Below are 24,593 nucleotides of genomic sequence, written 5' to 3' on the forward strand. Positions count from 1 at the left end.
GGGGTCTTGGGTTCCCCGCTGACAACTGACAAGTGTCTTAGACTAGGCACTAAGGCATTAAGGCTGTCATTAGCTAGGCGTGATGTGGGGACTGCGCCCTCCAGCCCTGCCACCAGCCCACCATCGATCATCACCTCGATCCTCCGTGGATAGTCCGTACCATGGGCAAGGCAAGTGGGAATCCACCTCGATTTGTATGCTTCAACAATGAGTGGAATAGTGGAAATTCCTCTGTGAACAGTCAGAAGCGACCACAATCCAAAAAAGATATTGGGGTCCTTGTCAACTGGACCCATGAGAGAGACAGAAAAGATTCAGCTATTGCCCAAACAGGAAAGGACGGGCAGCAGAGCTAACGCGCCTTCAGCCGTGTCTACCACTCTCTGATCACGTCTTTTGCCCGGTGCCAGCCACCTTCTGAGTGGTTTCTGACCAGCTATTAGACTGGCTGAACTTTGTCGGGGATACCTTGTTCATCTGATCTTTCCAGTCGTCGAAGAGCAAGGACATGTCCAATAAGCCGCTCCAGAATTATACCTTCCGAGCAAACTTGAGCCTCATGTGGGGACCCGGCTTTTCGTGTCCTGGGGTCTTCTTGATTTGTCGCGAACAACTCACGCCAATCATGAGCCGAATGAGAGGAGCAACGGACATTTGGCAGATGCTGGATTTGTCTGTCATCTCTTGCATAATCGCCCACTAAGTACTAAATGATACCCTATCTACAGTCAATTTTGGACCGTAGGGCGTTGTTAGCCGAGGGGATGACCGATCATAGACTGGTCTGCTTACGCGCGTCTGCTAGCCTCACAAACGACAATTGCTGCTGGAGTGATGGGATCTTCCTATTCCTCTTCCTCCTTCCTGAAGAATGATGGCTCGACCTTTCGGTGTCAAAGATTGACCTAATACCAAGTTTAATGACCAAAGTCCGATCTATAAATTGTTTCCAAGGCCCCTGTCTCCACAATTTAACCACCTAGTTTAATACATAGATCCCTGGTTTACTGATACGGACTAAGCATCAATCTTTGGGCGATACCATGTCTAGTTATGCCGGCAATACCTCATTTATCGACGGAGGTCAATAGAACGCTCGATACCCCCGACGCTGCCAGCGACATTCTGCAGGTCATTTGTGCCTGGCCAGTCTCCGGTCAGTATGGGCCAGGAACAAGGATTCTGTATGTGGCCGTGCTCATCCGCCATCTTTTGGACTCTGTAGTGTTTACTATTTGGTGACCGGCATTTGTTGATCTCTCTCTCGGCGGTTCTCTGCCATTACAGGTACTATGTTCTTATAACAACCTGCGTCTTTGGTCGCAGAGCGGAGTGGCTCAGAAATGCCTGTCTTGCTGCTGCACTGCTTTTCCCCGCCGTTGCGGCCCTTCATAGCATTGTACTCGCGTCACTGCACATCGAAGGTAAGCTTAATATTCCTGTCTGGTATGTCCTACATCCTAACTGACTGCCTGTGCTCTTCAGCTGCTGTCGATATGGACGTTTTCGGAGCCTTTCAGCTTTGCTCAATCGGCATCTTGACAGCCCCAGTCACCGTGAGACTATCCAAAACGTACTTCAATGAGCCCGGCCGGAATATCATCTTTTTGTGGACTGGTCTTATACTTGCAGGTAAATTTCCTTTCCGGTGCTGTTGTACGACTCTGGTCAACTTACCTCTCCGAAGGCCTTCTGAGCTTAACAATCGAGTTCTATCGGATCAACCCGCATCCTTGCACGGTCAACGGCCGTCCGATATTCAAGAACTCCCATGAATTTCTTTACGGTACGACTATGTGTGATCTTACCTGCTCCGTCGAAGCCGGCCCATTCTCGCCTATGCGACAGGACTCGGCAAATGACATCTACGTCATCCCTGCACCAGAGAAGCTTACGTTTGGCGCTGCGACGCTGTTGGCTGCTGCATGTTGTATTCCAGCCATCCTCTCGCTCGCGTCGATGTGGAACAAGATTCTTGAGATCAACTGGACTAGACGGTTCGGCAATCCGGACCGGAACAAAATGCAGGACGAGGTCATTGAAGGCACGAACGGTGCGACGCTCGGGACAATGAACAAGGTCAATGAAATGATCAGATCATTTCTGAGCGTCGTAGAGGTGCCCATATTCGGAGCATCAGTCCTCGTCATTACTCTCATTGGCGAGATGAACTTTTTCAGTCGTCAAGTCAGATATCAGACTGAGCGAATAGAGAGTATAGGTAAGTTCCCTCGTGAATTATCTACAGGATATGTACCAGTACCTGACTTGTGGGTAGGCCAATGGGCCCCGATTGTTGGTGCTGGCCTGGCCGTACTTGGATCGCTGTCGCTGTTCTGGGCAGCGAGAGTAGAAGATCAGGAAGAGGATGTGGAGGGAAAAGCTAGCAACACTTACTCCAGCCCTCTACCTCGCGACCGCATTCTAGGTGATGCTGAGGCGTCTTGTGTCCAGGACCGACCAAATTCTCCTGGCAGCGACCAAAGTTCGTCGATGGAAGTGGGGCATACGATGAGCCGGAGTAGTAGATGGCCACTGAAGCGCTCTGCAACGGAAGATCAGGGCAGTCGTCGCAAAATTGCGCGAACCCTTTTTGCCGTCAGCAATTGGATGAGCAATGCAGCGCATGATCGATATCAAAACTCCGATTTCAAGAACGGCCCAGCCCTGCGGTTTCCAGAGATACCCGGCGAGGAAAACCGGAACGGCGAATTGAACAAGATAAGGAAACAGTACAATCGTGGTCAGAATACAGACGAATTCAGCACATCAGGGTCTCCCGAGCGGCTTTCCCGTGTGCCTAGTTTTCGGGGCAGCATTTCTTCTCGGGGGGGTCTCGAGGGCAGCCCGCCAATTGGAAGATCATCTTCCCCTGCGCCGAGCATTGGTGGAAGATCGCAGGCTAGCATGTCGCAGGCCGATCGCAGCTCGTTTGACGTCCAGGATTCTTCATCATCTGGAATCGCCATTGGAAGTCATGCACGGCCCCGGGGCAACACCCTCGAGGTGCCAAAACCAGTGTATGCCAGCGGTGGTCGAATACGATCATCCACTGTTCCAAACAGGACAGATGATGAGCTATCAATAGGAGACAGCTCCCCAATAATTGTAGTGTCTCCAGATCCTAGCCCGAGTTCTCCTGGATCAATCCCCCAGACACCACCTTGAGCATGCGAGCGGTTTGCTAGCGTCATGTAGCAGCCTGCCGATCACAAACGTAGAGCGTTGTCAATGGCATGGCTACAAGCCAGCCACATGATATATTCGTCACGTCCCGGATTTCTTCAGACATGTTCTGCCCCATACCTACCAATGACATGAGGCAAAGCACGCACCCGGCAAGAGTCCTGTCGATACATTCAAAGCCTCCTTCTACCCACGCGGCTCGACGAAACAGTTCCAGACTACGGGGCCATTGTCCTTCTGGATAGCTCAGCCGCAGCGTGGATCATGGCTACTCACTGTTCAGTCTTTGCTGAAGCCACAAATTGGTTGATGCTGAGGCCAGAAACTTTGTTTGTGCTCTCAGAGGGGTAATATACCAGCAACAGGACTTCTGTGAATCTTTCACAAACAGACTTCATTCAGCCGATTCTCTTCATTGTATATTTCGAATTTTTACATCGAGGATTTGAGTCGTTGGAAAGGTGCACGTACGAGTCGGGTTTTGTACATTTAGAAGTATTTTCAAGGCGAGAACCCATACATAGGTTGATAAAGAGATGAATAAACCTGTACAAAGCACAATAGAAGACGTTTCAAGAGAGTGAATGGGCCCCCCGTCTACAATAGATGACTCGGGACCCGAAATCCGATTCTAGAATATGAATATAACTTACTTGAAGAACAGAATAGGAGTGCTTTCATGTGTATTGACCTCACTAACCTTGAAAATTGGCGCGCCAGGGCAAAGAAGGTGGTCGAAGTTTAGGGTTTGGAATTTCCTTGAGTAAAGCCATTTTTATGTTGACTTAGAGTGGATGCGATGCGTGCTAGGCACACTGTTGCAATCTCACCTTTCAGGCCAAGAGGATAAGGTACTATTGCGTTGCGCGGCCTGACTTGATTGGCAGTTTAGTATGTATCACTAAGAGGAAAAGCAGCCGAGCAGAAAAGATTAAAGTTCAGTATTATGTATGCAGCAAGCACATCGAAAAGCTCAAAATCCATCATAGCAATACAGGATATCCATCGTTAGTCATCAAGTTGGTTCAGTCCTTCTATAAAATCTGGGGGTATAGCGTGGTTAAAGACGTGCATGCAAGGTAACGCCGAAGTCATCAATCCGAGAAAGAGGAGAAAAAAAGAAAATAAGGGAAAAGGAACGAAGCATTAGAAGTAAGAAGCGGAGAAGACGAATGATTAGCACAAAGCAGTAAGCATCCACTGCCCTTTACTATCACGCTGGATGATCCGTTCTCTGATGGCCCAGTCCCTTAGGGCGATATCCTCGGCCTCCTCAAGAGGAGTCTCATCCTTTTCGAAGTGCCGTCCGACATGGTCCATACGGTCATTCCAGCTGTTTGGGCCGGAGAAATTGCGCCCGCAGAATCCACAGGAACTCTGTTGTGGCGGCTTGCGTTGCTCATGCCAGCAGCGAGCGCGGACATCCTCGAGACTGGCCTCGAAGGCCTTCCGTTCCTGCTCGGTGGTGGCGTCGGGCCGGCCCGCGAGGACCCAGGGTGCATGCATGCGGCGCTGGTGCTGGGTGAAAAGATCCTTGCGGTTAAAGTCGTTGGTTTGGTGACCGGGCTGGTCGTGGTGGTTGAGGGTGGAAGTTGAGGTCATTTTGTTGTTGGGTTTGTGGCCGCCGTTGCAGTTGCCGACGTCGCAGCGGAAGAAGCCGAGTTGGACGTGCTGAGAGGCAATGTGTCGCTTCCATTCGTTCTTGGAGGCAAAGGTACTTGCGCAGCCGTAGCGTGAGAAGCTGCAGACGAAGACGTGGCCCTTGGTCTTCGACTTGGCAGGATGCTGTTTCGAAGCTGACGCTCTAATGTTTGGCTTGACCTGAGTCTTCCTCTTAGTGACGCGGTTCGGTGGCGAGCCTTTCTGAACGCTGCAGCGAGACTTTCGACGTCGAGGGGAAGGTGGAGGGGTTTTGTGACCCGACGTACTATCCGAGCCGCGGTGATGAGCTTGAGCTGCCACGACTTCCAATCCTTCAGAGCAATTGTGTTCCTCGTAAACATTGGGCTGTGCTGGCGCAGTCACTGAGTAGGGTGAGTTCACCATCGGGTCGGGGTCAGGATAGGTTTGTATTTGAGGCAAGGCGACCGAGCTAGTGATAGACGTCACTGGTGAGGAATATTGTTCTGCCTTGACTGAGGAATCTCTTGGATCATCATAGGCATAGGGTGGGGACGGGTAGGGTTCCATCATGTTGCTGTGTGCAAAGCTACCATCTGCGGTGCTGCCAGGGCTCTCTGCACCAGAGATGGAGGAGTAGCCGCTCCAAGGTGATGCGACGCGATCTGGACTCAAGAGAACAGGGTGGAGACCCATCTCCATTACCGACAAAGGACCAGCAGTGTGCGAGGGAAGAGATCCGTGGGTCCACGACATATACGCAGGGAAGTAATGAGTCTTAGGAATGCTCTGGAGATGGGACGATCGCAGTTGAAATTGAGATTCGTTCGGAAAGTAGGCTGGATCGGCGCAAGAGTCAGGAGCTGGGTAAAGCTCGCAATCTTCAAATGATACACGATTCCCGATCGTCATCGGAAGGATGTCGGCATAAGCGCTTGAATGCATTTTTCAAAGGCGTCCAAAGGGCCTGTTCGTCCTTGGGACTGAGCATTCACATAGGAGCCACCAGTAGCCTGAAAAGAGGCAACAGGATCTTTTATAGTCTCCTGAACGATGGGGGATGCATTTCCAACACCATTAAGATTACGACTCAGCAGAATAGTCCTCATGCGATATGCAGGAGTAGTCCATGGGGCGGCGCAGGAGGGCGATACACAGCATCCCCAGAGCATAACCCACGCCAACCTCTGATTTGGCGCAGTTGAGCCGCAAGTCACCCTTTGGCATCGTCGTTCGTGTCCCAAGTCCCCAGCAGCTCGACGCTAATTTGTCACCACAGGTACGGGTCGAATCGATTGGGAAATGATCCCACCACAATCACAGACCCAGTCGCAACGGCCCTGCGGGACCAGGGAAATTGGTCATTTGGTGGACAGTAGTTGACCATCGGAGTTTCCAGTTGGGTGAAGTGAATTAACTTCTCACTCACCCCCTTTTTTTCCTGCTTCTCGATGTCTATATCGTCAGCATCTTCAGTCTGTAAGACGGTGAGATCCCTGAGTGACCGCCAGAAAAAGTAGGCCCCATCGGCCGCAAGAGATGGAAAGATACCAGGGATCAGAGATGCGGTACTCGTGATTGGAGAAATCAGGGACATGAGACTAAGGCCCACATGGTTCATTGGTCATCGACGTCGGTTTCCCAAACCCACCTGGGGAAGCCCTCCTGGGTCAGTGTCGGTCAGGTTCGGACATGGCTGAGCGCCTTCGTGGATAGCACCAAACCATGGTCTAAATTAGTTTGGGCAACTTGTCGTAGATACCGTCAGATAGACCAGTTTAGCGCTTGAAGATCCACGTTCTGGAATCTAGACGTCCAAGCCATCTTCCAGGTGGATACTTGCGCGTGGATACTGTAAACTGTATGTCTACCGGAAGTCCACTATGCATGCAAGAACGGCTCACAGCACGCGTCGATATCTAATGAGGGGAGATTTGGAAACAATTTGCAGTCGCCACCGTCAAACGAGCGGTAGTATCCACGGAAGTGTACTGTGTATAGGGTTATTTGCTTTTTCTTCTTTTTGCCCTGCATTTGCCCAGCGCCCGCTGTATTCATGGCGGGAAAAGGAGGCAGACCATAACAAGAAGCCATTCCAGCCAGTGAGAGAAGACATCACTCTCAGCGATAGGCGGTGTTGTCTACGAGCTTGCATTAGCTCGCTGCGTCCGGGATGGCCAGCGGGGGCCAAATCACTCCCCCATGACTCGAGGACAATGCGAGTGCTTGACTGGATGAGGGAAAATGGAGGGCCATCACAATAAACATTCGGCGATCAGGTCGCTGCCTTTTCTGTCCAGATGCCTCGTAGCCTCACTCTTTCTTTTCTTTTCTTTTCTTTTTCTTTTCTTTTTCTTTTCTTTTTCTTTTCTTTTTCTTTTCTTTTTCTTTTCTTTTTCTTTTCTTTTTTTTTTTTTTTTTTCTTTTTTTCCTTTTCTCTCTTTTTTTCCCCCTCCTTTGGGTTTTTCGTACTTTCTGGGCGGTCATCTCGCTGACAGGCTAAGGTTCGGCCCACCTGTCATGGAGCTATTTTCTCCTTACTTGTGCGTCGCAGATGAACAGAATGCCATTTTACAAGGATCAATACCATCTTGGTGCTAACGTTTTATTGGGAAGGGGTTCCTTATCTTGCTGATCTCCCTTGAAATCGAATTTGCCGACTCCACATCTCTTGACTATCTGCTCCAAACCTCAAAAAGCCTCAACAGGATGGGTCGTTCTGAATCACCCGTCTTGTGTAGTCTTCAAAAACAATGTCGGAGAGGGTTGGTACGCTGATACAGCATGACGACACCAGAAGCTTCGGGGCTGTGCCCTCTTCAAGGGTTGAAAGCAGGACTTTGTAGCCAACCGTTGCTGCGGTGGTGACTGTGGATTGAGCCTGACAAGGCGCAATCTGCCCTCTTGTCATGTGACGATCTGTACACTTGATGGATTGGCTCCCAGTTGGCAGGAATGACGAGATCTTCTTCGGAGAGACGCAGAAGGTAGTTATGACAACAGAGAGGTGACTTTCAGCAGACGATTCTTTCCATGTCAAATGGATGGCCGCTCTTCATTCGGGTATTGTGTCATTGATTGCGTACATTTTAGATCCGTACGTCTTAGAGTAGGGACTTAGACTGAAATATGTCCCAGGATTTTCATGGAGGATTCAATTCTCGATTTAATGACGGACTGAAACTTGTCCCAAGGTCACTGGCGTGGTCCTCCCTGGTCTAAACGTAACCTGTTTATTGCCATGCTGCATATATAATTTGTCATCTATCAAATCGGCCGCGCATATAAACGGCAAGATAATGCTGCTATCAGTGCTGCAAGTCATGCAGGGTACATATACATCACAGAAGCCCAGCTGACGAACAGCAATAAGTCAGGTCCGTTCCCCTTACTCCTCCTTGATCTTGCGAGATCTTTTCTTAGGCACCCGAATGAGCCAATACAGAAAGATGGCGGCAAAGATGTTGAACACAATGTACACGAACAACAGCCCCACATTGCGCCAGCGATCTGAGTAACTGATGCTCACTTGTGCCAGAAAAGTATCCGTATCTGCCACTGGACACACCTGGCAATCCGAGGTTGCCTCCGGGTTAAGTAATCTGCCGTGGGACATCTGTACATATGCATCCAGGAAGCTCGAGCAATTCTGGCCTTGCGGTGGTGGAACATGGAGGATCTCAATATCTGAGCACTTGACGCTGGTTCCAGCGAGGCCCACCGACAACACTGCGGACACAAGGTACGTGAATGGGGATACCCGGTACATGAAAATCCAAAAGCCCGGAAGAGCCGATGGACTTGCCAGCACACTGAGTCAAACGTTAGCAAGCGCTGTCATAGCTGTCTGCTTCATGCTTCGAGGGATTTTCTCACCCATTGAAAATGAGACAAAGTGAGAAGAGCAGTTGTGCGATGTTGCCACCCGTCTCTGGCTGCTCAATGCCTGCAATGATCATCGAACTGAACGTGGATGTGAACATCATGAAGATGAGAATCAACAGGAACATCGTGCCACCGCGCTCAGTTACGCTGTCCGTTGGATAAGCATTACGATAGAGGCCGATTGGGTAATACCAGCAGAAATATGCTGGCACGGCCATTAGAATGTTCCAGGGCAATTCGACCAGGATGCTCGCAAGCATAAACGCTTTCCACGAGTACGCCTTGGATGGTCGTTCGCGCACTTCATACAAGGCTCGCTGAGTTACAAAGTACGGCATCATCTGTTGAACCAGGTTGGGGAAGATGACCAGCAGCATGAAGATGGCGAACATTTGGTTCTGCAGGCCTTGCAAACTGGTCGGCTCCCGCCAAAATGTGAAGCCAATGAACAGAGGCTGGGGTGCTGGATAGTCAGACGTGCCGACTCCATCGTGTCTCGGGGAGGAATGCCACTCACCGGAATGATACTCGTTGCAGCCTTTGAGTATATGTACGACGGACTTCGCCAATATTGCTGGAACATGCGCTGGAGACAAACAAGGAATTGCGCCCAGAGAGGCATAGCGAACTCGCCATACTCCTTGGTCCGAGGCGGCGGAGGTCGTTGTAGTAATTCCTCTTTCATCCGTGCCAGCTCTGCACGTACTTGAGCCCGTTCCGGGCTATTATTCCAGACTTCCGGCCAGTCCTGGTCTGCATGCGAGCCGGGAGCTGCACCGATGACTTCCAACATCCACTCCGCAGGGTTTGCGTTCTTAGGGCACTTGGAAGAACCCTTATTCTCAAAGTACTTGATTAGCGTCTCCATGTTGGGGCCTAACTCGCCAAAGTATACTGTTTTCCCGCCCTTGGCGAGGAAGAGGAGACGATCAAACTGTTGCATCAGAATGGCTGATGGCTGATGAATGGTGCAGAGAATGGCCTGCCCATGGTCCGCCAGTTTGCGCATGAGGGTGCAGATGGACCAGGCTGTCTGGCTATCAAGACCAGAAGTGGGCTCGTCGAAGAAGCAGAGCAGCGCCGGCTTGGCGGCAAGCTCAACACCAATCGTCAACCGCTTTCTCTGCTCGACATTAAGGCCTTCACCAAGAACTCCAACAACCGCCTCCGCGTACTCTTCCATGTTCAGCATCTTGATTACTTCCTCAACATAGGCTAGCTTCTCCTTGTGCGGTGTGCTCGCTGGCTGCCGGAGCGTAGCGCTGAAGATAAGAGCCTCGCGGACGGTACTTGTTTCCAAGTGCAGGTCCTGCTGTTGAACATAACCAGTTTTCCGTTGAAAGGAGTCATCTCTCATGCGACCGTCAACTAGCATCTCGCCCGTGATCACACCCATGGTAACACGATTAGCCAGGACGTCCAACAGCGATGTTTTACCAGCCCCAGTCACACCCATCAATGCTGTTAGCGTTCCTGGCTTGACCCATCCATCGATATGATCCAGGATTCGGCGTGTCTCTCCTTTGACTTTGATGTCGTAGCATACATCTTGCCAGTGGAAGATCGAGGTTTGCTTGACGATTGCCGCGGTGCTGTCATGACCCGCATTATCAAGCTGCTGCTTCTCGAAGGTCGGAGCTCCTTCCAGATCGCCGTCGCGCCGGGACTTCTTGACAAATGCCGGTATCTTCCCTCGAGGAAAAACCAAGATTTCCCCTTTGGAGGGTTTTGCACGGACTAGCTCGCTGCAGATGATGTAGGCAGCCAGGAAGAAGAAAAAGAAACCTAATATAATGCCATAATTCCGCCAGAGATGTGAGCTGAAGTACCGATATGAAGTATTAATAAATGCGTCACCGTCAACGTAGTCTTGTCCAGCGACGGCGCCCTTCTGGGAGCAAATTTTTGAGCTAAGAGGAACATCCTCGTAACCTGGGCCAGCGGGCACGTATTGAGCGCAGGGGAATCTTCTGTCACTGAACTCGTTGATCATGAGAGACTCGAAAGCATACTATCCCCTGCTTAGCCGAGTTCTAAGAGTTTGAAATAAGAAGTTGAAAACTTACACCGATCGGATTCAAATAGTTCAGCCACTTGAACCACGGATGCATATCCCGTACTGGAATCGTAAAACCCGTGTAGATGACAAGAATCATCATGAAAATCGAGGAGGGCACCATGGCCTGTGCCATCGAGCGGGAGATTGCTCCGATCCAGCGAAAAATATTGGACATGGTCAGGGTGATTGTTACAGAGAACAAGTAGAAGACAAAGAAATGTCCCGGGGTACGACGCAGATTGGTCATGAAGTAGAGGATAAGGTTGAACACGACGGAAACCAGAAACTTGGAAGGTAAGTCGACAATCATAGAACTGATGGCTTCTGCTGAAGGATGATAGAGCGCGTATTTGTCGTGCTTCTCTACAATCGGCCGTTGCTGCCACAGTGTCAAAATCTCAAGCGAGCTCGCAAAGGCATTCAGTAAAATTGCGAAGAAGAGCAGTGCACCGCGGGAGAAGAAACTGTTGGTCGTTTGGTCCAGGTTGTAGAATACGCTGGAGACGATGAACGCCATGATGCTATTGCCAATGACGGTTGCCAGGGTCATGCTCATGTCGCCTTTGAGACGGAGAAAGCCTCGGCGGAGACAGAGACGAATTTGCATCGGGTACGACAGAGTGTAGGGCGACGGCGCCCTGGTACCTTTGGCTTTTTCCGCTGCGCGAGAGACAGTGAACTCCTTGTATTTGCTGCCACCCAACGGAGACTCGTTTTCAAATGCTTCAATGTCAGCCAGGAGCCGTTGCCGCTCGGCGCTTTCCCTCCATCGAGCCGCAAACTCGTCCGGTGTGCGCGGGACGAGGGCTTCGTACCCTTTCCGGACCAATCTTTCGGAAGGACTCGTCAGAGATGTCAAGAAGTCACCGGTGGTTTGCCTGTCTGGGCAGTCAAACCCCATGTCAATGAAGAAGCGCTTCGCATCGCTGGCTTTGCCAAAGTATATCTGGCGGCCTTCATAGAGCACAATGACCTTGTCAAATATGTCGTAAATGGCCTGACTAGCTTGATAGATGGCTACTATAGCTGTTGACCCAGTATAATCCGTGGACAGGCGAAGGTTCTTGACGAATTCCAGAGCCGTAGAGCTATCAAGACCTCGGGTGCTGTTATCCCAGCATTGCAGGGGGCAGCCACACAGGATAGTCTCGGCAATACTGACCCGCTTTCGCTCGCCTCCAGAGACGCCTCGAATGTACTCATTCCCTATCCGTGTATTCACCGTGTGGCTTAGACCCAGCATGGTCATGACGACGTCCCTCATATGAGTTGCATATTGTTCGCGAGAGACACCAGGGAAACGGTTTGCTGGGGTTCGAGCCTGGGCGGCGAAAAGCAGAGTCTCGCCTGCAGTGAGCTGTGGGAAATGAATTTCGGTTTCTGCCTGGTAGATGACCTCGCCGCGGAAGCGACTGTGCATTTCATCCCATGAGATACCCTCGTATTGAATGTGAGTTCCTTCGTCCAGCCACAAACCATGAGTTTCTCCCGCAATCGTCTTGAGGAAGGTTGAACATCCACTATGTGCGCGACACAGTTAGGACCACCCGAGACATTCCTCTCCATTCGAGTCAAGGGTCCTGCGAAGCTTACCTGCCTGGCCGGCCAAGTACAACAAGCATTTCGCCGCTGCGGACAAATCCCTCAAAATTGCGCAAGATGTCAATCTGGACCCTATTCCTACACCCAAGAATACTTCGAAGCCACCCGAACCCTTTGAGCCACATGTTGGCTACATCGGCCTGGTAGTCGGCTGCCGTTCCGTAACCATAGGCATTCAGGTTGCGAAAGGAGACGCCTGCGGTACGACGGGGATAACGGTCTGGATCGCGCGTCTTAATGTGCAACAAATTCTTCATCCATTTGCGCGAACTGAATTTGTCGGAGTTGGGGTCTAGCTCCGGGTCGCTGGAGGGGTCGAGAAACGTGTTGGTTGGGCCTGCACTCTTCTGAGATATCTGCGAGAGACTCCGCGCAAGAGCTGTAATCTTGTCATGCCCTTCCTGATCAATACCGTCCTCGGAATCAGGCCCTGCCGTGTCTGAACTGTCTGCCTTCTCTCCTAGTGGGGTCTCCACGATACGATCCGCGTCAGCATCAGTGAATTGCCGCCGGATTGTACTTGCAACTTCCTGGCCCGCACTAGATGAGATAGCCGCCGCCCCGAAAGGAGCTGGATAGGATGGTTGCATCGCCATCGCTGCACGACTCACACCAACCTCTGGGATGACTGCCTGGTCATGGCAGGAAGAAATACCAGAAAGAAGACAATGAGGAATTAAAATATTCCGCGTGTCGTCCCTCAGAATTTGAAAAGAATCAAGAGCGATGGTTGAAAGAGGAATGAAAGGAAGGAGCGAACAATAAAGAAGTCATCCTCAAGAGGTGGCATACATGTCATCACCCAGGAAGCATAAGGTAACCCATAACCCGCACACGGAGAGCGGATACAGAGATATCCGAGCCCGGGTAGCATAAACAAAAGGGAATAACTCAAGGATTATGGATGTAAGCGAACCCGGATACGCGACCCTGGCCCTACTCTGGATGGTCAGGCCCCTCCTGCTAAGGTATCGCCAGGGTCACAGCGATGACTCCATAATAGTCAGGCCACTGGCCACTGCCATTCAGTGGTCGACCAGAGACATCGAATCATCTTGGCAAGTCAGCAAATTGGACACGGATCATGTGGGTTCGGTCAACCCCCGGTTTCTCCATTGAATGTTATGACAGGATCTAAAGTAGTGGGGTCGGGCGAGTGGGACGTCAACGATTTCTGGGGTAGCTGGTTATCAGGACCTTGGAATTTGAACCTGGAGCCTGGCTATCTGGGGGTCAATGGCTGCTGCATATTCAACTGCTCAACAGTACGGAAACTATAGGCGACTAGCTAATCATACAGTTCATGCACATGTAAATCCATATCTCTCTGAGCGATGGCCTCACACAAAAGATGAAGATCGGATTTTCGAGCATGATCCCGGACCAAGGACAGGGCGAGCCACCAAAACGGCAACTATTGCTCCGGGTGGCGAATTCTCTATGACCGCTGATTGGCTTCGTATTATCTGCGTATTCGCAAATTCACCCGAGCTCTTGTCCTACATCGTACGTACTCACTAACCTCGCTAGGCGATAGGCTTGTCTGGATGGCTGGATGGCTGGATGCTGATAGATATGAGGAAAAGTGGATTGCCGGTCTCTAAAACCATTAGGGCGGTTGGCCAGATGTTGAGGAGAACAGCATAGAGTCGTGAAGTGTTTCGAATATGTTGGACCAGTGGGAGTCAGTCACTCAGCTCCTTCATTCAGCAATGGCCTGTTTTCATTCAGTTCTCGGTGCTCCCTGATATGGCTAGCGCAGGATTGGAATTACTTCTTATTTTAATAACTGGATCCGGTTGTTTTTAGCTTTTTCTCCATACAATCCAATCGAGTAACTATGCATTGTAGCGATACTACACACTTTGATCATAAAGCGCGCCATGACTATTGTCTATAATTTTTGGACATCTTCTGAGAACTGCAGCGCTTTTCCGTTTCGAGAGTCCGACGACGAGGATCGACACATTAAGCGATCTTGGCAACATGGCTCAATAGTGGAGCGCGATTCCGTGCTTATCGATACCAATGGGCTCAAATTTATTCAAATAGTCCTTTGTCTTCAGAGGGATGAATGATATTCTCGTCGAGCCTGACGACATTGAGCCTCTTTGACGTTTCAATCGGGCACGGGTGCTTTGAGAACATATTCCGTCGGCGACACTGCATCTAATTCCTGGGTCGCAGCACCTGCTCATTCTCGTCATGTCGTCCCCCGCATGTTCAGTCACAGGCAGTGCAACTGTGTTAGATCAATCAGACGATGTTGAATCAACCTTGTCTGCCCTGTACGAGGAGCGACCGCTGCTGGACTCGACGGATGAAACCTGGGCACCACCCAAAGGATTTCTTTGGGTCCAGATTGGTAAGTACATCGCGAGAAACCACTGGAGTAGTGGAACTCACGGTCATTGTCAGCTATCATGTCGAATGTCTTTCTCTCTGGATTCGATGGCACCATCACGGCCTCGGCGTACGCGGTGATTAGCTCCGAATTCAACGCCGCCAACACTGCGTCGTGGCTCACAACCTCTTACCTCATCACTAGCACCGCCTTTCAGCCTCTGTACGGTCGCTTTTCTGATATATTTGGAAGGAGAGTGTCCTTTTTCACGGCCACCATTACGTTCATTATTGGTTGTTTGGGTTGTGGTATCGCCGACGATATTGTCTTGCTGAATATGATGCGGGCGTTGACGGGAATTGGTGGCGGTGGTCTAATGACTATGGGTAAGTTGCCATCTCCCCCAGCTGGAGGGCCGCCGCACTCACACGGTCCAGCTACAATTGTCAACTCCGACCTCATCCCGTTCAAACGTCGGGGTATGTATCAAGCCTTGCAAAACGGCATGCATGGCTTCGGCTCCATCTGTGGTGCATCGTTTGGTGGCTCGATTGTTGATACGGTTGGATGGAGATGGTGCTTTCTGGTGCAGGTGCCTATAGGACTATTCGCATTGATTACAGGACATCTTGTTCTGCATCTTCCGCGGCATCACCAAACTTTTGGACAAGGGCGGGGTTTTCAGGCGATACTGCGATACGTCGATCTCTCAGGGGCTCTGCTGCTCATTCTTGGCCTTTCAAGCCAGCTTATTGGCCTGAGTCTGGGTGGAAATGAGCTTCCATGGTCGAGCATTTGGGTCATCCTCTCACTCATGGCCAGCTTGTTCCTCTTGGGCTTGTTCATGCTCGTCGAAGAGAAGACCCCGGCAGTTCCTTTGATTCCGTCAAGAATGCTCCGTGGGGTCATGCCTGTATCCACTCAGATTGCCAATGTCTGCGTTGGAATGGCCGCGTATGCAGTGAGCGGACCTCCTATCGGCTATATCTAGGCTACAGCTTACCAGAGGCAGTTTCTCTTCACCCTCCCGCTCTTATTTCAAGTGGTCCTGCTAGACACGCCTACCAAAGCTGGGGCAAGACTCGCTATACCGTCCTTGGCCGCTCCCATTGGCAGCCTGATCGCTGGGGTCGTCATGTCCCGCTGGGGCCGATTGGCGTACCTCGTGCGTGCAGGGTGTTTACTGATGTGCATTGGAAATCTGCTCGTGATGTCTATCAAATTCCACGATGCTGGGTGGAAATACCTCACCTACGTGATTCCAGCCAGTCTTGGCCAGGGGATCGTCTACCCCGGAATCTTGTTTACGTTTCTGGCTGCATTTGACCACACCGGTAAGCTTGGGTCTCTATCTTATCGGAACGTCCGGGCTCATGACTTCCATTAGATCATGCGGTATCTGCATCCACTGTCTACCTAATTCGGTCTCTCGGGACTGTCTGGGGCGTTGCCATCACCTCAGCCATTATTCAGAATACATTACGCTCAGGCCTTTCGAAGGCCTTGAGTGGAATACCAGACAAATGGAAAGTAACATCCCTCAAATGGAGCATCAGTGTGAGATGAAACATTGGCTGACCCTCGCCATTGACGTTGTGCTAGATTATCGAGCAGATTCGACACTCCGTTTCCGCCATACAGGACCTGCCCCCTGACATTCAGATGGCTGCGCGTCTTGTTTACTACAGAGGTATCAGGTTGTCCTTTGCTGCGGCTGCTGGCTTCGCATTTCTTGCGACCATTGCCGCGTTGTTTTCCAGAGGTAAGGGGTTGCACCGGGGCAGCTCCGCATGAGCCTTCAGCGTCCTCCCAGGTAGAATCAGTAATGCTCTATCTCAAATCATTGTATCCTACAGACAATGCACGAGGAAAGGTAGGTTCTGGTCCTGCAGTACGCCGTCGACGAGTTGAAGCTTCGTTGGATTGGGGAGGCAAGTGGAGGGCAAGGTGGCAAGGTGGAAGATCCATTCGGGTGTGAAGAGAAGATTTCTGCATCTGTAAGCCATGTATGAGGCTAGTTGCTGTAGATCGAGTGAAAGTCATTTTGCTCATCCCAAAGTGAGATTATGGCGAAAAAGGTTCGATTCCGCTGTGCGGAGCAATCCCGGAGGCGCGGTAACCCCGCATAGCATGAAGCAGACGACCGCATTGGTTCCGAGATGAGGCCTCAATTGAAGTTCCACTGGAAGGAGGAGTCTTAAAGGTCTATACTCAGAATATCTCGAGGCGATGGATTGGTTTATGTCCGCTGTCCACATGGTAGCCACTACCAAGATAGGGATGGGTCCTGTGGCAGAAACGAATGCTATGGTTTTATATACATCCCAAGTATCCACACAGCTGAGCAACCAACACATCGATTGATTCAAGATCGAGAGCATGCACCCGCTCCCCACAGTTTATCAAACAGCGTCCACCCCTCCACATTAGCTAGCGCTCTTCATTGGGATGGAAACTCGGAACCAAACCGTAAACCTGACGCTAAATCTGGGCGACCATAGCCACGGCTGACTTGACCATCGATATCGACGCCATGGACCAGCCCTGATCTGCGGGGAAATTGGCTTTTGTGCAGCCTTCCGTGGCTGTTGAGCCAGTAATCGTCGTCCGAATTCGTGATCTATTACGCTCCCCCGCAACTCGGTCACAATGCTTTTGAAGGCGAGTGGCCGAATTCCGCTTTGTTCCGCCTAAGTTGACGTTCTTGCCTGAGTACCTGGAGTTTCTGCGCGGTACAGACACGGCTTGTTGGACATAGTGTTGGTAACAGGCTCGGAATCCGATAGCGCGTTCCGACATGATTCTGCTGGCTATCTGACCTAGCCAAGTGGAATTCAGCCATTGCATCATGAGATGTCAGTAAGAGTGGGATTATCCTTTTTACTGCAACCCATGCCAGTGGATGCCGCTATCCTGTCAGGCTATGAATCTCAAGGAGGCGGAGGTTTGAGGGGCTGTCGGGGGACGTATAACTCGTAGTCCATATAGAAGTAGCTGGTCTCCTCGCCAAAGGCTCACACCACGCTCCATATCGCATCTTCCAATTGACTATGGAGATAGAAAGCAAAAGGACAGCGTCGTGTTCCAAACCGCACGACAATGGACCCCTGGAAATCGAACTGGCCACCGGCCAGGTCATCATGGGCCTGCCGGACATGCCCATGAAGCGCAAGTTCAGCATCCTCAGCATCATCGCCGTGGGCTACAACATCTCCAACAGCTGGGTCGCCATCGCCGCCAGTTTTGCTATTGCCGTGCAGTCTGGAGGGGCGGTGTCGTTGCTCTACGGCATCGTCGCCGTCACTATTGCCATGCTGTGCACTGGCGTCACGCTGGCGGAGCTGGCCAGCGTCTATCCCACGGCAGGCGGACAGTACCATTTCACCTCTATTCTGGCATCCGAGCGATGGAGCCGCCATCTGTCGTACTTTAGTGGTCTCGCGGCCGTGTTCTCGTGGATTACACTCGCGGCGTCGATCGCAGTGGCTTCGACGCAGGCGCTGATGGCGGTGGTTATCCGCTGGCAGCCAGAGTATGTGCCTCAGGCGTGGCATTACTTCCTGGTGTATCAGCTCTTTAACATCGCCATGGTTGTCCACAACATCTTTCTCACCAACAGAACCCTCTGGGTGTATAATGTCGGCTGTAAGTTCCCCTCCCTTCTGACCTCGCCATTCGTCGACTAGACTTTTGCCATACTGACATTGCATCCAACAGTTCTCCTCTCCCTCGGAACCTTCCTCACCATCACCGTCACCTGTCCCGCCCGCTCCCACACCACGGTCGACTCCTTCGCCATCTGGACGCAGTTCATCAACGGCTCCGGCGGCTGGCCCAACGGCATCTCCTTCCTGACCGGCCTCTCCACGCCGCAGTTCATGCTCTCCGGTCTCGACGCCACCCTCCACCTAGCAGAAGAGTGTCTCGAGCCGGAGCGTATCGTCCCCAAGGCCGTGCTGGTAACCGTTGTAGTCGGCTTTCTCACCGCGTTCCCTTTTTCCATTGCTATCATCTACAGCTACCGCGACGTGGAGTCGTCCCTGTCCTCGCCAACAGGGTGCGTCGCTTCCCTTTTCCTGCATAATTACAATTACAGCCACTTACTCCGTCTTAGATTCCCCATCTACTTCATCTGGGAAAAAGCCACCCGCTCCCCAACAGCGGCCACAGTTTTCATGGCCGCCCTCGTCGTCATCTCTTCCATCGCCCTCAACGCAGTCCACCAGACAGCATCCAGACTCACTTGGTCCTTTGCCCGGGACAACGCCCTTTTCTTCTCGCGCCGCCTCGCATCCGTCCATCCTTCCCTCAACGTCCCCGTCTACGCCCTCCTCCTGAACGGTCTCCTCGTCCTGCTCGTCGGGATCATATACGTCTGCTCCACGACAGGTATGTCTCCGGACTTACAGCTTCAGCTAAAAATCATTCAGAGATAGAAACTGATAGGTTGCAGCCTTCAACGCCTTCATAGGCACAACCGTGATCGTCGCGCAGATCTCCTTCGCTGTCCCCGCAGCATTGCTCATCTATCGCCGTCGTTCGCATGAGTATCTCCCACCATCAAGGCCGTTCAAGGTCATGCATGTGGTAGGGTACGTGTGTAATGTGATGACGGTTGTGTGGGCGGTGGTGATTACGATTTTCTTTACATTTCCGACGACGTTCCCGGTTACTGGGGGAAATATGAGTATGTCTTCATTCCTTCCCCCCCGTTTTCGTTATGGTTTCATTTGCTGTGGGTGTGGTTAGGCTAACGGGTATAGATTATGCGTCTGTTGTGTTGGTTGCACTGTTGCTTCTGGGGGTGGCGAATTGGTTCGTGTATGCGAGGAGGCATTACCATGGGCCGAGGTTGGAGATGTAATTCAATGCAGAGACACAATTTTGTTCGAGTTCCTCGTGGATCTCTCTTCTAGTATCACTATCTACATATGGTCTCCTTTATGCATTCCTCTTTTCAGTATCTGAGCAGCAATCATTTGTTGCCCTTGGTCTTCAGGACAGCCACGCTCAGATTCGGCAAGCTGAATTCGAAAACACCTTGTTTGCCAGCCCGCAGGGTCGACACCTTGCTGTGGACCTGATTGGCACCACCCACCTCGTTCATGGAAACCGGGTCAGGCGCAGTCAGCAGGGTAAGTTCAGCAGCGGTGCCGGCTTTGACGCCGTCAAAAGTCAGCGAGACCGGCACGTCGGCGGTGCTGTTGTACACGGCCGCCTTGAAGATGTGGCTGTTGGTGCTGTTGTCGACACCGGCGACATAGTAGAGGGGCCCATACTTGTCGGAGGATTTGGTGGGGAGGGTGTTGGTCATGTGGGTGTGAGAGAAGAGCTATGGTTATTAGTATCATGGGGTAGAATAAGATGCGAATGAAGAAGGGCATACATCATAAACGTGCCAGCTGGTGGAGCGGGCTGTCTGATCAGGGTCGGAATTAAAGACCAGGAACGTGGGGGACCACTCATAGTTGTCCAGGTTCATGAGCATGGGTGCCTATTCCGTTAGCTTCGATCATTTCAACTGGAGTACGGCAACCTACGTAGGTCGTTCCGAGAATCTTGTGCGCGTTTCTTTCGGCACCCAGAAGGAACACGGCCTCCGCGACGCTTCCAATCCACCATGGATAGAGGGAAAACTGTCTGTTAGACCAGTCGATTTCGGCCCCGTTATGCTGCACCGCAGCAATTTCGCCTATCATGTGGTTAGCCAGAGCTATAGGTTGGGCTTTGTTATACTTACCAAGCAGGATTGGGTGATCCTCGGACATGTTGTCGAAGAAGCCGAAGCGAGTGATGAAATTGTCGGGAATATCGTACAAATGGTAGTCACCACCAGCGTCACCAGGGAGGGTCAGATCAATGGTCGACGCCAGGACAGTAATGTCAGGGTACTTGGCCTTGATCGCATCATAGAAAGCTTTAAACCGGTAAGATGAGTAGGAGGCAAGTCCGTTGTTCAGGTTATCCTCGTTGCCAACTTCGACATATCTGATGACCCAGGGTTCGGGATGACCAACAGAAGCGCGCAATGCTCCATACTTGGTCTCCACGGAGCCGGTGAGGAACTCAAGCTCATCGAGGGCGTCCTGCACATACACGTGGAGTTCGTCTTCGGGGACAACGTCGCCGTTGAGCGCTAGACCGGCCCACACCGCAAGGACTTGGACTTGGTTAGAGGGCTGACATGTTCGTGACAGCGAATAACTCACTAGGCTCTATTCCAAGATCGTCACACCACTCCATGTACTCGACCAGGCCCATTCCACCGGTTTCCTGGTATCCCCACGTAGTGGCACGACCAGGACGGTCCTTAAGGGGCCCAATGGTCTCATTCCACTTCCAGCGACCGTCAATGGTGTCACCTTCCAGATTGTTACCACCAGGGAAGCGTAGGAATTTCTGCGTCGTTAGCAACTAGCGTCATAAGCTACACAAAGATTCTTACCGGTCCAAAGTCCTTCATTGCCTGCATCAGATCTCTCCGGAGTCCGTTCGGGCGGTTGTTCCAGGTAGGCGGGAACAGGCTAATGAGATTAAAGTCCAACGCACCGTCTTCCGCTTTCTGAATACAATCTGGGTCAGCTAGTCATTTTGTCTTATGTTTCAATTTACTAACCGATGTATCAAAAGTAAGAGAGAAAGTATTGTTGGTATCCGGGGCAGCGCTATGAGGAACAAGGGTAAAGCTGTGCTGCACCCATTTGTCTTCAACGCTATGCGACGCAATCTTAGCACTGGCAAAGACTTTCCCTGTACGTGCAGACTGAAGTGACGCTGTGAAGCTGCCGTTGTAGGCACCCTTCACATAAAAAGAGCCGGTATATTTTTGGGGTCTGACATCAATGCCCCACCAGCCCAGGTTGGTGAGACCTGCTTGGCCCTTGCTACCCTTGACGTTGACCGAGGTAGGCAACGCAGATGACAGTGGATCACTGAGGTTCTTGAGAGACAACGTAGCTCCGTTGACAGCGGTCCACGCGTCCAGGTTTGATGGGTACTTGGAGCTTCCCTGGAAGGCACGATTGCGAATTAATTCCGCATAGAGACCACCTTCACCACAGTGATTGATTTCCTGCACATATCATTAGCATCTGTGCACAGGTCACTGGTGCTTATTGAAGACTCACCTCTTCCATGATACCGTACTGCAAGTTAGTCGTGACATTGCCCCCGGACGACGCAACAGAAATCTCAACGGCGGCAGTGCACGCCGCCAGAAGCGGCAGGAGAATAGACTTTGGTAGCAGCATGGTATTCCGCTCTGCAGAAAGACACGCTGTGGTAGTTCTCTGCAGGTCCTATACCTGGTCAATTGGCAGGGTTATCAGGCAGAACCCTGCAGATCGCAGTGACATTATATATGCGTCCATGGCGGGCCAAGGAAGCATGTCTCCTTCCTGGAGTGTAACTCTACCCCTCAATTGAAGCTGTATCTGCGGGGTTAATCCATACAAAGGTTCTGTCTAAGTAAGGCTCGCATGAATTGCAAGGGACGAGAACGAGAGGCCTGCAAGGTGACTGTTTTCAAGCTTCCCCTTCTGGCAAAATCCCATGAGGGGGACAAGGGTGATCGTCAGGGCATTTCCAAGTCCGTAACAGCAATTAGCCGGGTTGGATGATCGGATGCTAAATCATCTCCAGCAGGTAGAAGTGAGACTGCCAACTAAGTCCAGTCAGTATCTCTGAGGGGATTCAGCAAAGACGTGAATTGCTCGACCACTGGGGAGAGTCTCATTGGGACTCATGCCCAATACTTCCTGTAAACAAGAGCCGTGGCTGAATATTGGCAAGAAAATAAACTCTCTTCATCCCCAGTAGTCTAAATTGCTATCGACCAAGGGAGGAGTTTAGGCCAACACGTAGACGGAAGTTCCCCGCATGGACGGCCCAATTTGCTTGCCATGGAACATACGAGACGAGAATCAAATGCTAAAACGGTGCCGCTGGAGCCTGGAGTAATACCGGAGACTGTGTGTTTAGATGATGACTAGCCTGAATATGAGCAATGCATGAAGAAATGAGGAGATTAGATGTGGGGTTGACGGACTCTATTTCTCCGTCCGAAGCCCCCGGAAGCGCCTCGCATTTCATTTGATGGTTTGCGGTTAAGTTCAAAGGAGGCCTCCCGAGGTACTAGTAGAAGTTTTCACTTTGTGTCTCAAGAATCAGATCTTCATGCTCTGAGCAGAAATCTGAGCGTCGTGACCCCCTTGATGACCTGTGTGTACAATGTACACAGTGCTTGGTCTCAGGGAAGGCGAAAAGAGACCAAAGCACAAGTAATGGCCCCCGTTGCTTGATTCCGGTTGCTTGTTTCCCTTTCCCTTTTTCCTATGCTTGACGCCGTCTTGACGAACAACTATCGGCATGCTCGTGCTTGCAATATCGCTCACTGGACTATCAAGTTGTGCCAACGGGTTCGTCTCCCGTGATTGAACAGAGGATCGCTTAATACAAACCATCGCAGATTGCTCTTTTGACTTACTTTACTCTGGAGTCGACCCCTGGAGACCATTAAGTCAGGACCTATTCCATGATGAGGCCGTAACCACTATATGGCAATGCCACAAGAGTTAGCACTGCCATGCAAGATATCCTGTTCACGAGCGATGAAAGACCGTCCAAATTGTCACATTTGATCGTTACAGGTGGGGGTGATCGGAGAAAATATCTCGAGAATCGAATTCTGATTATAAACTGCGTAGTACTGGAGGAATGGTATCTTCATTTGCGAGCACCTATTCCTGGAAGGTCGTATTTCATGAACAAAACAAGCGGCATACAGAAAAATGTATAGAAGCAAAAACCGCTGAGCAGGATATCCCAAGTATAGATCGTAATAGATATAAAAGGACCGAGTAAGTGGATGAACAGGGAGGGTATCGCTCCCGGCGTGTCTACGGTTCCTGCGGCACGCGATTTGGGGATATTATCGACGTAATCGATCGTGAGGCTTAGCACATTTCGCAGCATTCGATACAATCAAAGCAGCACTCGCAGGTCTCTTCGCAAAGGAAGCAGCAGCAGAGGGTCGCAAGGCTAGCAGATAAAATAGCCGCGTTAGCAATTGCTACACAAATATCATATCCACGCGACTCATGTTAAAGGACGAAAAGTAGAGCTTACCAAGCACCTAGACATCCACGGTCCTTCTTCTGACGAGGCGGTTCTTGGTACGGCATTTGCTGCTGCCGAGTCCATTAGTTCTTTATTCTCCGTAGTCATGCGACTTTGTTGTAACGTACCGGAGGTTGATACGGCTGCTGCGGTGGAGCATAGCCCTGCGGCTGCTGGGGAGGATAGCCTGGCGGGTATTGGCCCTGTTGAGGAGGGTAATAGCCTTGGGGAGGTTGTTGGGGGTACCTATATCCACAAAACACAGATTAGATATCACTTTCAAGCGCAAAAAAAAAAAAAAAAGAAAAGAAAAGAAAAAAGAAAAAAAAAATCCAGGGATAACATGAGAATGAAATCGCTTGATCTTCGTTCTTTCCTTCAGCTAAGTGCTCAAGCGCATCCTTCAGCAGCGTGTCCTTCGAAGAACAAAAGGCATGATGGTAGCGGATGGTTTCAGCCAAAGCGACCTGTGACTGCCTTGAGTTCAGGAAGGCGCGGTGAAGTTCGAAACACCAAGCCGGAAAGGTATGAACAGAGAGGACCAGAGGAGACGGGAAGGATAGACGCAAATAGGTCCAGCATCACTTACTGAGGCTGATGGCCTTGATTGTAGTAGTCGTGGGAACTCATGGTAGCGACCAAGAACGTGCTACAACGTTGGAAGAGTGGAACAGTCAGTATGGATAATAAAAATCAAAATGGCGGACCCAAGAGGAGATTGGCGCGATCGTTTGTAAGGAGAGAACCTATGCAATGGAGAGCCAATAACAAGGGAGAAAG

The 24,593-nt window shown here is 51.1% G+C and overlaps 8 protein-coding genes across 8 annotated transcripts; 3 read left to right on the forward strand and 5 right to left on the reverse strand.

Annotated features, from left to right (window-relative positions):
• Positions 1 to 122: 122 nt before the first annotated feature.
• Positions 123 to 3,612, forward strand: AFUA_2G15100 (uncharacterized protein). Its single transcript, XM_750751.3, has 5 exons — positions 123 to 1,184; positions 1,288 to 1,424; positions 1,486 to 1,632; positions 1,688 to 2,221; positions 2,279 to 3,612. Exons 1-5 carry the CDS (start codon positions 1,054 to 1,056, stop codon positions 3,166 to 3,168), a joined length of 1,839 nt encoding a protein of 612 aa, XP_755844.2. The 5' UTR covers positions 123 to 1,053; the 3' UTR covers positions 3,169 to 3,612.
• Positions 3,613 to 4,362: 750 nt separating this feature from the next.
• On the reverse strand, positions 4,363 to 5,751 carry AFUA_2G15110 (putative C2H2 finger domain protein; the record flags this gene model as incomplete). Its single annotated transcript, XM_750752.1, has 1 exon — positions 4,363 to 5,751. The coding sequence occupies one exon, from the start codon at positions 5,749 to 5,751 to the stop codon at positions 4,363 to 4,365; it is 1,389 nt and encodes a 462-aa protein (XP_755845.1).
• A 325-nt stretch (positions 5,752 to 6,076) lies between these two features.
• On the reverse strand, positions 6,077 to 6,403 carry AFUA_2G15120 (uncharacterized protein; the record flags this gene model as incomplete). Its single annotated transcript, XM_750753.1, has 1 exon — positions 6,077 to 6,403. One exon carries the CDS (start codon positions 6,401 to 6,403, stop codon positions 6,077 to 6,079), a length of 327 nt encoding a protein of 108 aa, XP_755846.1.
• Positions 6,404 to 7,254: 851 nt separating this feature from the next.
• On the reverse strand, positions 7,255 to 13,321 carry AFUA_2G15130 (pleiotropic drug resistance family ABC transporter). The gene is made up of 5 exons (XM_750754.2): positions 12,344 to 13,321; positions 10,758 to 12,270; positions 9,209 to 10,702; positions 8,683 to 9,146; positions 7,255 to 8,618 (listed from the first exon to the last, which is right to left on the reverse strand). The coding sequence occupies exons 1-5, from the start codon at positions 12,946 to 12,948 to the stop codon at positions 8,195 to 8,197; spliced, it is 4,500 nt and encodes a 1,499-aa protein (XP_755847.1). The 5' UTR covers positions 12,949 to 13,321; the 3' UTR covers positions 7,255 to 8,194.
• An 814-nt stretch (positions 13,322 to 14,135) lies between these two features.
• AFUA_2G15140 (MDR family MFS transporter) lies at positions 14,136 to 16,981 on the forward strand. Its single transcript, XM_750755.2, has 6 exons — positions 14,136 to 14,717; positions 14,771 to 15,082; positions 15,134 to 15,657; positions 15,709 to 16,030; positions 16,084 to 16,253; positions 16,299 to 16,981. Exons 1-6 carry the CDS (start codon positions 14,558 to 14,560, stop codon positions 16,488 to 16,490), a joined length of 1,680 nt encoding a protein of 559 aa, XP_755848.1. The 5' UTR covers positions 14,136 to 14,557; the 3' UTR covers positions 16,491 to 16,981.
• Positions 16,982 to 17,178: 197 nt separating this feature from the next.
• AFUA_2G15150 (putative choline transport protein) lies at positions 17,179 to 19,560 on the forward strand (the record flags this gene model as incomplete). Its single annotated transcript, XM_750756.2, has 5 exons — positions 17,179 to 18,341; positions 18,414 to 18,753; positions 18,811 to 19,085; positions 19,150 to 19,383; positions 19,460 to 19,560. The coding sequence occupies exons 1-5, from the start codon at positions 17,747 to 17,749 to the stop codon at positions 19,558 to 19,560; spliced, it is 1,545 nt and encodes a 514-aa protein (XP_755849.1). The 5' UTR covers positions 17,179 to 17,746.
• Positions 19,561 to 19,671: 111 nt separating this feature from the next.
• Positions 19,672 to 21,946, reverse strand: AFUA_2G15160 (alpha-L-arabinofuranosidase A; the record flags this gene model as incomplete). Its single annotated transcript, XM_750757.1, has 7 exons — positions 19,672 to 20,028; positions 20,083 to 20,190; positions 20,237 to 20,856; positions 20,906 to 21,095; positions 21,142 to 21,258; positions 21,313 to 21,768; positions 21,824 to 21,946. 7 exons carry the CDS (start codon positions 21,944 to 21,946, stop codon positions 19,672 to 19,674), a joined length of 1,971 nt encoding a protein of 656 aa, XP_755850.1.
• Positions 21,947 to 23,678: 1,732 nt separating this feature from the next.
• On the reverse strand, positions 23,679 to 24,249 carry AFUA_2G15165 (uncharacterized protein; the record flags this gene model as incomplete). Its single annotated transcript, XM_750758.1, has 4 exons — positions 23,679 to 23,735; positions 23,823 to 23,881; positions 23,942 to 24,059; positions 24,241 to 24,249. The coding sequence occupies 4 exons, from the start codon at positions 24,247 to 24,249 to the stop codon at positions 23,679 to 23,681; spliced, it is 243 nt and encodes an 80-aa protein (XP_755851.1).
• Positions 24,250 to 24,593: the final 344 nt, after the last annotated feature.

Source organism: Aspergillus fumigatus, chromosome 2 (genome assembly GCF_000002655.1).
Source record: "Aspergillus fumigatus Af293 chromosome 2, whole genome shotgun sequence".
In the NCBI taxonomy this organism is placed as follows: domain Eukaryota; kingdom Fungi; phylum Ascomycota; class Eurotiomycetes; order Eurotiales; family Aspergillaceae; genus Aspergillus; species Aspergillus fumigatus.

What these genes read in the sequence shown, in the direction of transcription:
- AFUA_2G15100 (XM_750751.3), top strand. Translation starts at nt 1,054, where the DNA reads ATGCCGGCAATACCTCATTTATCGACGGAGGTCAATAGAACGCTCGAT. An exon ending in GGGCCAGGAACAAGGATTCT is followed by an intron (nt 1,185 to 1,287) that starts GTATGTGGCCGT and finishes CTGCCATTACAG; the next exon opens with GTACTATGTTCTTATAACAA. An exon ending in GACTGGTCTTATACTTGCAG is followed by an intron (nt 1,633 to 1,687) that starts GTAAATTTCCTT and finishes ACCTCTCCGAAG; the next exon opens with GCCTTCTGAGCTTAACAATC.
- AFUA_2G15130 (XM_750754.2), bottom strand. Translation starts at nt 12,948, where the DNA reads ATGGCGATGCAACCATCCTATCCAGCTCCTTTCGGGGCGGCGGCTATC. An exon ending in ACTATTTGAATCCGATCGGT is followed by an intron (nt 10,703 to 10,757) that starts GTAAGTTTTCAA and finishes AGCAGGGGATAG; the next exon opens with TATGCTTTCGAGTCTCTCAT. An exon ending in CTGCAACGAGTATCATTCCG is followed by an intron (nt 9,147 to 9,208) that starts GTGAGTGGCATT and finishes CCAGCACCCCAG; the next exon opens with CCTCTGTTCATTGGCTTCAC.
- AFUA_2G15140 (XM_750755.2), top strand. Translation starts at nt 14,558, where the DNA reads ATGTCGTCCCCCGCATGTTCAGTCACAGGCAGTGCAACTGTGTTAGAT. An exon ending in ATTTCTTTGGGTCCAGATTG is followed by an intron (nt 14,718 to 14,770) that starts GTAAGTACATCG and finishes GGTCATTGTCAG; the next exon opens with CTATCATGTCGAATGTCTTT. An exon ending in CGGTGGTCTAATGACTATGG is followed by an intron (nt 15,083 to 15,133) that starts GTAAGTTGCCAT and finishes CACACGGTCCAG; the next exon opens with CTACAATTGTCAACTCCGAC.